Raw genomic sequence first — 14425 nt, 5'->3', positions numbered from 1 at the left:
GCATTGGGTTTCCTGGGACAGGAGTTACAAATGATTGTGAGCCATCCTGTGGGTGCTGGGAATTGAACCCAGGACCTCTGGAAAAGCAGCCAGGGCTCTTAACCGCTGAGCCATCTCTCCGATCCCTTCATGACCCTTTATCACACTAGATATGGGCAATATTTTATTTGTCCCATTCTTCTCAGGACCCAAGATGTGCTAAGTGAAGTCTATTCAATTAGTTGGAATTTTCCTTCAACGTTCTATTTGGTGATAGGAAAACTAGACCTAAAGCCCAGGCTACTGAGACCTCTTCTCAAGTTTCCTTCTACATCAATTTGTGTAATTCCCTGTGAGAGCTTCATGCATACTAGCATATATCACGTATATAGGAGGTACTTTGTAAATGCTAATTAGAAACGAGTTGTTCTGCCAGGTATGATGGTGCACATCTTTAATCCCAGCACTTGGGAAGCAGAGGCAAGAGGATCTCTGTGAGTTCAAGGCCAGCCTGGTTGACAAAGCAAGTTCTAGGACAGCCAGGGCTGTTACACAGAAATCCTGTTTTCAAAAACCAAACGAAAAAGAGTAGTTCCTTATTCTTCTCTGTTCATAAGTGATTGCATTTCATTTCTTTTCCAAGGCTTGTGTGTGTGTGTGTGTGTGTGTGTGTGTGTGTGTATGTGTGTGTGTGTGTTGTGGGGGTTCTTGGTGGGGCTTGCTTGGGATTTAATAATAAAGACAAGGAGGCTCAGGAGCTGGAGAGATGGCTCAGTGGTTAAGAGAACTGTCTGCTCTTCCAGAGGTCCTGAGTTCAATTCCCAGCAACGACATGGTGGCTTATGACCATCTGTAATGGGATCTGATGCCCTCGTCTGGGGTGTCTGAAGACAACTACAGTGTACTTATATATAATAAATAAATAAATCTTAAAAAAAAAAAAAAGACAAGGAGGCTCAGCTACCCATCTAGGCTCAAGCCCACTTCCCTGCCACTGTGTCTCTCCACATGGCTATGGCTCTCTGTTCTATCTCCCACCTTGCTCCTGTTCTGCTAAATCCTTCTGCCCACACCCAGCATCAGCCGCTAGGGTAGACAAAAGCTATTAGCATAGTGGGCGAGGTACCACAGCTTATTCACTGTGAACCAATCAGCGGCAGAACTGTATTTGTCCATCTCGTGTGCTGCCCTTTGGCCAGACCGAGGGCTACTGTGAGCTCCCCAACAGGCAGATTGCTTTTTAACGTAATCTCAGAGAATCATCTTTTTGGGCAGGTGAGGAAGCAACAAGCAGCTTGTGCTATGTGCGCAGCAATGACCAATTGAAAATACAGGGGCTCGCCTTCACAGCCAGTTGATAGGATGTGTGTGTGTGTGTGTGTGTGTGTGTGTGTGTGTGTGTGTGTGTCTGTCTGTCTGTCTGTCTGTCTGTCTGTCCGTCCTGTACTCACGCACACGCTGCATATATGTGGGATGGGGTAGGCTCAGAAGGCAATCCTGTGCAATGAGACACAAAAGAAACCTTTCAGTAGTTGGATCACGGCTCACAGATATTCTTCCCACAGTCTGCTAGAGAACTCTCTTTGGGAATTTGCAAGCCTCACCATAATATTCCATTTGGCTGTGGGCTTGTCAGTGTGGTGAGGAATTGTTATTTTTAGAGCACTGAGTAAAAGAAAGAAATGAGAAAAGAAACTACTTTGGCCACTTACTGCAGGAACTAAAGCACTTCCAACTTAGTTTCTGCACATCAGCCTGGCGATTGCCCAGAGGGGAAGTGGTAGGTCAGAGAGCAGCAGCAACTGCTTTATTTACTAGAAAATGCTAGGCAGGAACCTCATTAGCGAGAACTTCTTCAAGCACAAAGAATTCCCACCACTGGCTTTGAAGGTCAGTGTGGACATTGGTATTCTAAGCTGATGGGTCAGATTTTAAAGAAGTAATTTGATTAATTTGGTGGTTTCCCACTTTTATCATAAACAACTTTCCAGACTGTTGACTTTCCCCTTTTTTAAAATAAGAAAATATGATTTTGAGGTCGTATTTTTTTACTCATTCATCAAATACTTACTCAGAGCCTACAGCTGAGCCTCCATGGAATTATTCCCACTTCAGGCTCCTGGGATCTATCTGAACAAAGTAGGGACCCAGCCTCTGTACAGTTGACATTCCAGCAGACCCAGCAGCCTAGATTATAAAGAAGTTTAAATGTTGGATGCTGCTTGATAAGTTACTTTTGCACCAGTGAAAAGGAGCCAGTTCACGCAGATTTATATAAAAGCAGGTTTATTGGGAAGCTGCACTTGGGTGGGCAAATTCACTGGCCCCAAGGAAGGAGGCCAGGGAAGTCATCTTGGGGAGGGAGACAGAGGAGAGGCAGGGAGAGACAGAAAGGAGAAGAGAGAAGAAACCAAAATGTCTGGATTATATAGAAGAGTCTCTGGGGGAAGGGCACCGCAGCTCCTGGGCTGGAAAGTTAGGGTTAGGAGTGGAGTATGCCAGGTAGGGACTGAGGGATGATGGGAGAACCTGGAGGCCTGGTCTGCTTTGGGATGTAAAATATGCACCTCAGCTGTTTCGTTCCAGCGTCTGAACCCCTATAGTGGTAGTACCCCTTTAACCCCAGCACTTGGGAGGCAGAGGCAGGAAGATCTCGGAGTTGAGACTCGTCTGGTCTACAGAATGAGTCCCAAGACAGCCAGGACTACACAGAGAAACCCTGTTTCCCATGATAAGCTTCCTTGTTTCCTAGGAATAAACCAACATTGGTTTCCTATGGAATCGGATAATTAAAAGAAAGGGCGTCTGGGCGTGTAGCTCAGTGGAAGTATACAGTACACATAAAGTAAGGGAGAGAACAAACTGGCCAAGACAACGAAAGGGCAGCAAAGAGAAGATTACGACATGAGAAATAAAGTTAGTGTCGAGCACACTCAGGTTTGGGAAAACGGCTGATCATAGGAGTGCTGACCCATGTCACAGACCACACATCTGTAGCTTCAGCAACTTACTGAGGGCAATCTCACCTCCATTCATGAGGAACGCGACTGCAATCCACAGGTTGCTCCAGAGCATGCAGTGGCAGAAAACTCTTCACGCTAAAGGGTTCCTTAGCATTTTGGTGGCAGATACAGTACTGCTGCAAGTCTGTGGCCAGCCTGGGCTATACAAGGAGTTTTAGACCAGGCCAGCCAAGATTGCATAGCAAGACCGTGTCTCAGAAATAAAACCAAAGTAAGGACTGGAGGAAGTCTCTCAGAGACGTTTCACACGACAGACCGTGTAGAGAGTGAAGTGTCCCCGGCTTATGGCTTATTAGAGGATGAGATAGCCCAGCAGTGAAGAGCAGGTCCAGCTCTTCCAGAGGAACTGGGTTTGGTTCTTAGCACCTATTAGCAATGTAATTTCAGCTCCTGGAGATCCAGCGCCCTCTTCTGGCCTCCTTGGGTGCGTACACTCATGCACAGCCCCACCCCATAGACAGCCATATGTACACACAATTTTAAAAATAAAATTTTAATAAAAAGAGAACAAAATGTTTCAGTGGATCCACGCTTAGCGGCATGCTAATTTGTCACCAAGAAGACACTTGCTCTACACTGTTACTTAGTGAGAAAGTCCTTTCTTTAAGCTTCTGTGGGGAGAGTGAGCGCTGGAGTAAACACTGACTTAGCCTCAGCGCTTTACAGCCAGCGCCTGACATCCATACTCCTCACTTCATTTCTAAATGCATGAATAAGTAAGTGCAAAGCAGGCTGCAAAATGCGATGTAAGAGAGATATTAAGGGCATGCGACCCGGCAGAGACAAGCCACACCCCACGCACCTGCAGGGAGGGCCCTTCAGACAAAGTGTGGAGGCACTCCTTCCCCAACAGAGCTGAGGGGGCTTTGGGAGAAGCAGAGCTTGGTGGGTGTGCAGCTGCTGGGGCTCGTGCTGCTTCGGCTCCTTGGGAGGGAGGGTGTTCACGTATGTCTCCTATGGGCCACCCAAAGGGCATGGGCAGGAGGACGGGGCTGCCCCAGGAGGCTCAGTGGGTGTGAGACTTAGAGTTTGGGAGAGATAGGTCTGGGCACGCACATAGCCATGTGAAGAGGCTTTCTCAGTGGCAGCATGAGCTAAAAAGGACACATTAGGAAAGATTTTAGGGTACAGCCTGTTTTTTTCTTTTTTTCTTTTTTTTTTTTTCGGAGCTGGGGACGGAACCCAGGGCCTTGCGCTTGCTAGGCAAGCGCTCTACCACCGAGCTAAATCTCCAACTCCTTGGGTACAGCCTGTTTTGATGGGCAACTGACTGTTACAGTGGACCAGGACACCAAGATGACTGTCTAGAGCGCTGTGTTTGAGGTGCAAGTACCTGGAATAAGGCAGGGCTAGCGTCTCTGGACCTTTGTGGAGTGTATCAGGGTCGGCCTGCGCCGTGTCAGCTATCCCAGGCTTGCTCTCCAGGTGCCGTCCTTGTGCTCACCTGCTTCTGGGAGTGGGCTTCCAGGCTCCGAATCACCACAATCATGTCAAAAGAGCCAGCCTTCTGTCCTCTCTTCTGAGCTCTCATTCCCAGGCTTTGCTCCGGATGTGCCACTGTGCATCACTGTGAAGCCCCTACCATCAGGCACACCCACCCCACCCCACCCTGCTACCAGGACGGGGCAGCCTCGGAGCTCCTAGGACACAGCACTTTGCTAGGAGTACCATGAGTTTAGTAGGGATCCCAAAAAGCACATCCTAAAGAGAGGAATTTATCCATTTATTCAATTTCCCCAACGTAAGACATTCTATAGGAGTGTCATGGAGGCCCTTGGGGGGAATAGAGGGGTGTGCACAGCCCTTAGAGCAAGTTTAACATCTAGGCCTTATGTTAGAGTATGAACAGGAATTACTGAAATTCCAGAGAGGACAGAAGGATCCTCAACTGTGAAACCTTGGCGGTGAAGGAGCGGATGTGGAGTTGAGCTGGATTTGATCCAGAAGAGTAGTTTGGCTGCTGTAAAGACTGAGCATTGAGTGGATGGACGTGCCAAGTCGTGGGAAGAGCCCACACACCTCTGCTGTGGGAGGAAGAAGACCGGTATGCAAGGGATGGGGTACTCAACTGGGGCTTCTTTCTTGGGGATCCGTGACCAAGGAAGATAACCACATTCTGTCCTTGGCTCCTGGCTTCAAGTACCATTCTACCAATTTTTAAATATTTTGAGCCATGGCTGAAGCTAGAAAAAGGGGAAAAACAGGGGAAACCAAAAAATAGTCTGTGGGTTGGGGAGCTAGATGGCCCCCTTCAAGTAGCTCAGGCCTGGCAGCTTGTGCTGGGCTTGTGGAAGATTCCCTCTCTCAGAGGCCGAATACCCCGGGGAAGCATGCCCCAGCACGAGTAGAGCTTGTGGGTCTGTGGGGACTAGAGCATCAGGGTCAACTCATGGCTCCCACTGCGACCATACACAGGCGCAGGGCCCACTGTGCTGAGATTTCTGAACCCGTCACCTCTGTTGAGACCCAAACCGGGCTGGCCTGGGTGAGGGCAGCAGGACACGCTTGGCACGGCCTTACTCCTCCCAGGGACTCATGTCAGTGTCGATGGCCACACAGTTGTACGCAGCATAGCGCAGCTTCTCCTCACATACCTTGGCACTAAAGGAGGGAGGAAGATGGCTCATCGGGCAGTTCTGCTGCTTTCAGGGTGCACTTCCCTGCCAGCCACCCTCCCACTCTGAGAATGTCACCCAGTCATGGACCTGAAAGACTTACCTGGCATAGTGTGGGAGGAAGAGCGTGCTGGAGCAGGTGGAAGACTCCGGCAGAGCATCTGTGGTCTCATAGCTGGAGATGTGAAGGGCAAAGGATTAGGAAGCTCTGTGTGTGTGTGTGTGTGTGTGTGTGTGTGTGTGTGTGTGTGTGTGTGTGTGTGTGTGTGTGTGTGTTTTACGTGCGCGTGCATGCGTGTACTTGTGTGTGTGTAAGGCACCTTCTGCCCCTCTCTGTACTCATACTCACCCTAGTTTGTCCGGGTAGATGTAGATCCGAGCTGGGAGGCGGCTGCGCCCAGTGACAAAGCGCAGGAAACGGCTCCGGTCCTCTGGGTGGAGAAGAAAATGAAAGCTTGCACTGATGAAGGAGGTTCTGCAAGTTCCCCGCCAGTCTCTTCAATCCACAAGCCACATCCCAAGGCAAATGCAAGCAGAACTCTGCCCCCTACTGACCATTGGTGAAATTGTTCAGAGCCTCCCAAAAGTACTGCACTCGGGTGTCAGATGGTTCGAAGTCCTCAAACCGAGCTGGAGGGGCCAAGGCAGTTTGTTCATTCTTAGGTCTCACTCTGCTAGTCCCTAAGCCCCGCCCCTTCGGCGTCACTGCCCTATCACCTAGAACTCACTGAGCTTGCGCAGAGCATCCACAGTGACCTCTGGGTCCCCACACACCTTCTTTTCCAGCTCTTGCCAGGTCAGCAAGTCCAGCACAGCCTGTGGTACCACCTTCAGCAGACCTGCCTGCATGGCTGCCACCTAAGGAGGAGGAAAAAACCGGCTGGGAGAGGTGACCGCTACTTTCAGCATCCGCTGGGTCATCTCCCTACTCGCTGGCAGACAGGAATGTGCGGCACAGTTATGGTAGAAGCCAGCGTCAGGGTGGATATTGATTGCCTACCAGTGGCCTCTGCTGTTAGGGAAGGGCCTACAGCACCTGCTCTCCTACCTGCTCCTTGCTCTCCTCTAACCGCGCCTTCTGCACCAGCTGGATGAAACGCAAGCGGTCCTCGTATCCCACCACGATGCCTGTGCCCCCAGGAATCAGCTCCACGACCTGTTGATCACTCAGGACCGTGGTGAATGTTAGCTCCTTCCCAAACTTGAACTCAAACGTCTCCTTGTCCACTCCTTCCATCACTTCCAGGAGCTTCACCTGGGGTTGGGGAGTGGCAGGGATATCAGTCAGCTTCCCACGGGGACAGCCTCTGTCAGTGGGCAATGGGAGGGCAGAGGCCGGGAAGCACCAGCCCTGAAGCTTAGAGAGCGCGCCCTGCAGGACGTGGCACCTGGCTCAACCCAAATGACAGCCAGGAGCCCGCTTGGCCACAAGGAAGGTGGGAGACAGGACATCTTGGACAAAGATGAAAAATCCAAAAGCGTAAAGCATGTTTTGCCAGGGCCTGGGTGTGAGTGAAATGGCTGAGACCCAGGAGTCACGAAAGGTCTTCACAGAGTCCACTCTGTCCTGAGCCCAGAGCAGAGGCATCTATCGGATGACTTAAATGAGGAGAGTGAGATGAATTGCCCTGGCAGCATGAGATGGGTAAGAATAGAGACAGGGACACTAGCTTTTATAGTACATGGTTGGAACAGAAGAAAGATGGCCTGAACCACAAGGACAGCAGTGAGCCGGGAGACGCACCCTAATTCCAGGGAGAGGCTGGACAGGATGCTGGGGGAGAAGAGTTAAGAGTGACCCTAGCAGGGTTGTACGAGTCTGTAATCACAGTACTTAGGAGGCAGAACGGGAAGATCAGGAGTTCAAGGTTATGTGCCATGGTGCATGAACCTACCGTCCCCCTCCACTCTCACTCCCTCTCCGTCTCCCTCTCCCACTCTCTCATTTTCTGACCCCCTTATCTCTCTCTCACAAGCACACAAATATGCTTTCTTACGAAAGACAAAAAACAGAGCAAACACAAAACCCACATAAAGATCCTGATGACTGCGGCATGGGCGAAGGTGGGTGGGGTGCAGCTCTGAGCCTGCAGCCCGGCAGGGCAGTGGTCTGGGGAGGAGGCAGAGCCTGCAGAGTGCAAGGTTCAGCAGTGCCACCCTGGGTTAAGGCACGGGTGCACCCAGCCTAAGGGAAGGAGTGAGAGCTGGAGGTAAGGACTTTAGGAGTTAGCAGCACCGGTATGGGAGTGGATGGGACTGGGGAGACACCGGTACAGGAAGCAGTGGGTTTGGCCACTCACCAGCACGGAGTCCACAGCTGGGAAGTCTTTGCTCCAGCTCACCTCCTCACCAGACAGCTGCTTCCACACGAACCCAGGCAGGGCCAGCACCTGTGTGCCAAACAGAACCCCCTCCTTACTGAACTGGCCCGGTCTGCTGTCCCTTCCTTTGAGGGACCTGGGCTCAGCTGACAAGGTGATGACTGGGTTACTCACCAGGAACTCCTTACCCCGAAGGGCAGCCCCCATCAACTGTCCAATCCACTCATACTTGGCAAAGTCTCGGCAAGAAGGATTTGGCACATACATGTCCCGGGCCTCACCGGTGCCATTGCCCTGCCCCAGAGACAGAGTTGTCAGCAGGACATGGGGTAGACCCCTTTTCCTACCTAGAGTAACCCACAGACCTCAGCAGAAGTATACTGCCTCCAGCCCACCATCCGTCCTAATGCACAAAGGATGTTCCTCTACACTCCTCTCCCTCTGTGCAGAGGCTACGCCAAGCAATTCCCTCCACTGCCCCCTCTAGTTCTATCAGGTTCTCCAGAGGTTTCCAGAAATAGCAGAAATTTGGTGGTGGGTGGGAAGGCAATCACCTGGTTCGCCGTGCGCACAAAGAAGGGCAGAGGCACTGGGGTGTCGGCTGAGCTGGGGCACAGCTCTTCTGACATATCTGCCAGGCTGTCACGGAAACCACCGCCTGAAATGACAAATGCTCTCAGCTGGGCACCTCAGAGTCCCAGAAGGCTCTAACGCCCTAGTAGTCAGCAATTGGAACCCATGTCAAGGCCTCACCTTGGTCAATGATTCCTTCCGCAATGAATTTACATTCCCACCACTGGTCATAGCGCATGGGCCACCTGTAAATAGGGACGAAGAATCTCTGGTATGCGGGACTGAGCTCAAGGAAAATTAACAGGCCCAGGGATCAGCCAGGAAAAGGACTACAGAGTGTGATGTGAGAGGTTCCGGGTGGTGTGTGCAATCCCTTTCCCTCACGCCATACCTGTAGTCCAAGGGTTTCTCATACTTGTCGGAAGGCTTGAGGCCTTCATAAACCTGGGGGCAAGAGGAGGAGTTAGGGAAGTCTGTGTTAGAGCTGTCCCTATTCTTGCTCAAAGGCCTTGCTCAAGTCTCTCTTGAATCAAATCCCTAGGCCCTTTCTGGCCCTCCCTCAGTCTAGTCCAGACCTGGGTGAAAACTGCATTCTTGCAGGCTGGGTCCCGAGAAGGGCAGGCACGGTGTTCCATGGCAAGGCGCCGGTTGATGTACAGCCTCGGCATGAAGCTGGGCTTGCTGCTTTCTGAATCGCGCAGGCACTGTGTTACCAGGCTGGGCCGCTGGCGTGACAGCAGCAGGAACTGTTTCACTTGCTGGTGAGGAAAGGTGGCCAGGGCAGAGTGAGTGGGCAGTCACTAGTGTCTCGGCCCTGGGACTTTCCTCTACACCTGGACCCCACTCCACCGCTCCAGTCCAAGTCTATCCACTCTACTCTTTTTTTTTTTTTTTTAGATTTATTTATTTATTATATATAAGTACACTGTAGCTGGCTTCAGACACACCAGAAGAGGGCATCAGATCTCATTACAGATGGTTGTGAGCCACCATGTGGTTGCTGGGAATTGAACTCATGACCTCTGGAAGAGCAGTCGGGTGCTCTTAACCACTGAGCCGTCTCTCCAGCCCTATCCACTCTACTCTTGCCTCTAGTTTTTCTTTTAAATTAACCACAGAGGGGGAAAACTTAAAACATTAACGCAAATCTAACATTCTTTTTTTTTTTTTTAAATTTCTTTTCTTTTTTTTTTTCCTGGAGCTGGGGACCGAACCCAGGGCCTTGTGCTTGTTAGGCAAGCGCTCTACCACTGAGCTAAATCCCCAACCCGCAAATCTAACATTCTTACAAACTTTCTCTGACTTCCACCAACCAGAGAAGAGTCTCTGCGTCCCAGCCTGTTACACAAGCCTCTTGAGAAGAGACTGTGCTTCCTGTCAGCCAGGTTCCAGCCTCAGGTCATACATACCTAGCTGTATGGTTTCCTTAAGTCATGTGGAGCTGCTGTAGGACCCACTGGGCCCCTTTCGGACAGTGGCCCCGCCTGAGTTGTTACTTTTCCTCCCCTCCTATAGCACGTTTCACAGCCTGTCTGGAAACTGGCCCCTCAAACACTAACTTTTGGTCAGCCGTGTCTGGCTTTCTTCTTGGTTTTCAGAACCAATAAGGGTCTAGCCCCAGAGGGTTCTAGGAACTTTCTGCTAAAGAATGAAAACTAAGGGCTGGAAAGGTAGCTCAGCGGTTAAGAGCACTGACTGCTCTTCTAGAGGTCCTGAGTTCAAATCCCAACAACCACATGGTGGCTCACAACCATCTGTAATGGGATCTGATGCCCTCTTCTGGTGTGTCTGAAGACGGCTACAGTGTACTCATATACATAAAATACATAAAAATACATAAAATCTTAAAAAAAAAAAAAGAAAAGAAAACTAGGCAAATAGCCCAATGTCCTGAGAAGTACTATAGGCCCAGTCTCACCTTAATCTCACTGAAGGTGCCCAGTGTGTGGTCCCATGCAGGTACTAGGTGGTGCAGGACACTGTCCAGGATTTTGATGAATCTGTGGTAGGGTGGTAATATAAAGAGTTTGGCATGAATGTAAGACCCCAGTCTCTAATCCGCAGGGACAGAAGCGAGGCTCAGGAGGTGCTCTGGGCCTCGAAGCAGAATGATTTATTTTACCAGACTTTGGGGCCTCCTCCATGCAGATTCCCAAGGCTTAGGGAAGGAAGAGAGGCCTGCAGGGCCAGGACCCTACCTACCTCTGCAGAAGGACAGCTCTGCGGTACAGCACTTCAGGGTCAGTGCCTTCCAGGCGTGGATATCGCACCAGACTGGCCGGCTGGAACAGGTCTGCATTCAGCCCTAGCTCCCGCTGTCTAGATGACTTGATCTTGACCCCTCGAAGACGAACATCTATCCCATCATCTGAGGATGGGTGGGGTCAGAACACGGCCATTTACTGTGCCTGCTGCTTGCTGGGCCCTCAGACCTGGGAATGGCTCCCAACAGTGGGCATTCTGTCACTGTCAGCCACAGAAGTTTCAGAGATTCTACTGTGATTCACACACACACACACACACACACACACACACACACACACACACACTCATTCCATCTCTATGCTGCTAGGATGCTTGTGGAGCCCAACCAGCTCCTTTCTAGATGAGCCCAACTACCTCTATGGCTTTAAGGTTGGCTTACACCTAGCACCGTATACTATCTCTGATGCCGTAGCTTTACCCTAACTCCAAGTCTATCCATTCCCTTCTCTCCACGCTATCAGGCTGTCCTCACCCACATCCCGGGGACTCCTTATAGCCCTGAGCCCTACCTCGACACTCAACGATTCGGATCTCAATGACTGGAAGGTGGACGGTCATGTCCTCTAATACACAGACATCCCCGATCAGGGTCCTAGGAGACAGGCATAAAGCAGTTCAGATATTTGCTGCCTCAGGCTTCAGGAACTTCTAGGGCTCCATTCAAGCTGAGCATGGCCCCACTGTTAACATCGTGTCCCACCTCCCACTCCAGGGAGTCCTGCTCACTCGTCAATGTTCACGTCACTCAGCTTCTTCAGGTTGTCCCCTTCACCCCCATAGACCACAACCCGCTTCGGCATGAAGTTGTCATCTGTGGTATCCACTGTGAGTAGCAGCTTCCTGAGGACTCAGAGTATGTATCTGAGTGAGTCTCTAGGCACCCATAGCACATGGCTCACCCACCCTGTCACGCCCAGAGCCTACTCACTTGACAATTGTGCCTTTCTTCATGGTAAGCCGTACCCAGTGTTGGCACTGGGACCCATCGCTCTCCCAGTAGGTATCTGCATTACTATCTGTCAGGCAGGATACATTGAACTCCTCCTAAGGTAGGGGCGGAGAGGTGGAATCACACTGGGCATGCCTTTTGGGCTAGGGAACAGAAACAGTAGAGTTGGAGTGGGTGTAGGGTAGAAAAGCTGTCTGGGGTTCCTTAAAGGGGTTCCAAGGGTAGTGGGACTAAGTATGGCCTATGGGGATGATGGTGTGGTCCTAGTTTGGTGATAGGAGTTCTGGACCTAGCACTGAGGGATGTGACTGTATCTAGGCACAGGAGGAGTCCCAGCACCCACCGTATAGGAAGAAACATCTATGCTCTCCACATACTGCTTCACGCTACCCAGGTTCTCATCTTCTTTGCCCAGGTGGTCATATAAGAAGTGGATCAGGTCTTCGTCGCACTCATATGTCCACGTTGGTGGTACATAGCTAAACAACCCAAACCCCTAATTAAGTTGGGTTCAGTCCCTGATCCCTCCTCTCCCACCCCATTCCAGATAACTCACAGTAGTCTTTGTACAGCTTCTGTGTATGCCTCTGCTGGCTGAGGCCTGGAGCCCAGGCGATGTGAGTACGTCAGGTCCACCACCTGTTCCCATCTGTGGGGCACAGAGTGGAGTAAATGAGGAGGGAGGCACAGGCAACAGAAACCACCTTAGGATCTGGAGCCTTCTCGAGTTCTAGCTCCAAGCCTCTAGAAGCCTCATCCTCCTTCAGGTCTCATCTCTGCCAGTTCTTACTCCCACCCAAAACTCTCTCACAACCTAAGGTTTAGATTTTGGTTGTGTTTCCAACCCCGCCTCCCCTCACACCCCCCCGCATCCGCCAGACGCCAAATCGCGTTCCTTCAGTTGCAGGACCTGAGCACCGGCCGGTAGTCCACGCCAAATAGCTGCTGCTGCCGTTGCAGGTGGTCTGGAGTGTCGATAGGTACAAGGCGGGCTCCGCCCTCCGCTGGGCGACACACTAGAAGCCAGCCTTCGTCCAAACTACAGTCACTCAGGTGTTCAGCCAGCTGCTCCTGCAGGGACGCGCCAGATGGAGATAGCCGTCAGGGGACAGAAATCAGCTCAATTGCTCGCCCAGCCCAACCCAGGGCAAAGAGCACGGAAAGCAATGCCAGCTCACTATGGGATAAGGGGGCGGAACAACCAGAGCTTTGGCTAGATCCAGGGGGTCTTTTGTGGGGTCCCGGCCAGCCCGGGCGCACCTTGGTTAACTTCACCCAGAGCCCGTGGCCGTTGCACAGCTCCTCGCCGGTGGTGCGTACGCAGGCGCCTCGCCGAAGCTCGATACTGTCACGGGCGGCGCGCAGCGGTCCCGAGCCTGTGCCCGGGGCAGGGCCCGCAGCACCCACACGAAGTCCCAGGCCCTCTGCCTCCCACACAGGCAGCAGCACGCGCGAGGGTCCCGCTGGGTCCTTGTAAAGCTTGTAGAGCACCTCTCGCGGCACGAAAGCCAGCGCCGCAGGCAGTGGCAGCCCGGCCCGGAGGCTCCGCGCCGCCTCGGCCAGGAAGCGCACGCGACCCAGGAGCTGTCGCGGGGACTCAAGCGCTGCGCCGGGGCCCGGGCCGGCCATAGTGAAGCCCGTGAAGTGAGACTCGTCCAGGGAAACCCTGCCCCGCCGCAGCCCGGGGACTGCAAGCAGAGCTTCCCACCACACCCTGCCCCACCTCACACCCTACTTTACCGTATGTTTTGGATTAAATGCACAACCTATTGCTACCAAATTTGTCAGGTGTACTCTGATAGTCCCTATTTTGTGACTCGCTCCCCTCACCACCCCTTCCGCCCTGACCCTGGCTTATCAAATCAGACTCAAAACTAGATTCTTAAGGTAAGGTCTCATTATGTAGCCCAGGCTGATCTCGAGCTCGCGATCCTCTAACTAGAGCTAGTGCTACTACCCTTGTTCAAGCCTTTATTCCATCTACTCTGATGCTTTGGCCTCATGTTTTTCTCTCCCTGTCCCTAACAAACATTACATTTGAAGGAATCTTTTTGTTGTGTTGTACTGTTTTGTTGAGACAGGGTTTCTCTGTGTAGCTTTGATTGTACTGGAACTCACTTTGTAGACCAGATTGACCTCAAACTTAAAAGATCCTCGCACCTCTACCATCCGACTGCTGGGATTAAAAGCGTGAGCTACCACACCAGACTTGAGAAATCTCATAAAAATTGCTCAACTATCTGTCTTAGGGGGCGCATGACTGACTAAATGTTCAGTCACTGACAGAAATGTATAAATCACTCTGGATGGACGCTATTTGTTGCTTCTAATTCCAGAAGACTAATAATCATTGCCCACTTAAATGTGATTGTCAAGTTTTGGTTTAAACGATTGGTAGAGCAGTCCCTGTCTTGAGCAGCACTCTATCATTCCTACAAATTGGTTAGTAATGTACATGTGGACTCTAAAATCTTCGGCTCCTTTACAACCTTCTGCACCGTTCATTTGCCAAACAACATTGTTAGACTTATGAACGGGAGTGAGAGCGAGGCCTGTGCTAAGTCTTCAGTATTTCTAGACCACAGATGAGAAAAGTTTAAATTTTCCTTTGGGTCATTTGTTACTGCGTCGCCACAGTGGACTTTACGGTGAAAAATTGATGGGGTCCTACGGGCAGCGGGGAAGGCAGCCCCACAGCTG

The 14425-nt window shown here is 51.3% G+C and overlaps 1 protein-coding gene and 1 long non-coding RNA gene across 3 annotated transcripts in view; one reads left to right on the top strand and one right to left on the bottom strand.

Annotated features, from left to right (window-relative positions):
* The window catches only part of LOC148005993 (uncharacterized), a 1435680-nt gene that overhangs the window by 504314 nt on the left and 916941 nt on the right, over positions 1–14425 (top strand). The gene's annotated exons all lie outside the window — the stretch shown is intronic.
* On the bottom strand, positions 4705–13457 carry Hectd3 (HECT domain E3 ubiquitin protein ligase 3). 2 transcript variants are annotated; one of them, XR_015619730.1, is made up of 21 exons: positions 12986–13421; positions 12636–12796; positions 12282–12374; positions 12069–12204; positions 11705–11820; positions 11503–11616; positions 11286–11368; positions 10714–10879; positions 10430–10511; positions 9087–9269; positions 8903–8955; positions 8692–8756; positions 8493–8596; positions 8113–8232; positions 7918–8007; positions 6666–6872; positions 6392–6475; positions 6173–6247; positions 5967–6048; positions 5721–5792; positions 4705–5603 (listed from the first exon to the last, which is right to left on the bottom strand). XR_015619730.1 is itself a non-coding variant. In NM_001399212.1 (21 exon segments), coding segments are annotated over 21 exon segments (2586 nt in total). In that variant the 5' UTR covers positions 13355–13457; the 3' UTR covers positions 4705–5518.

This window comes from Rattus norvegicus, chromosome 5 (assembly GCF_021556685.1).
Source record: "Rattus norvegicus strain SHRSP/BbbUtx chromosome 5, alternate assembly SHRSP_T2T, whole genome shotgun sequence".
Taxonomy (NCBI): Eukaryota; Metazoa; Chordata; class Mammalia; order Rodentia; family Muridae; genus Rattus; species Rattus norvegicus.
This window is presented reverse-complemented; position numbering and strand designations above follow the sequence as displayed.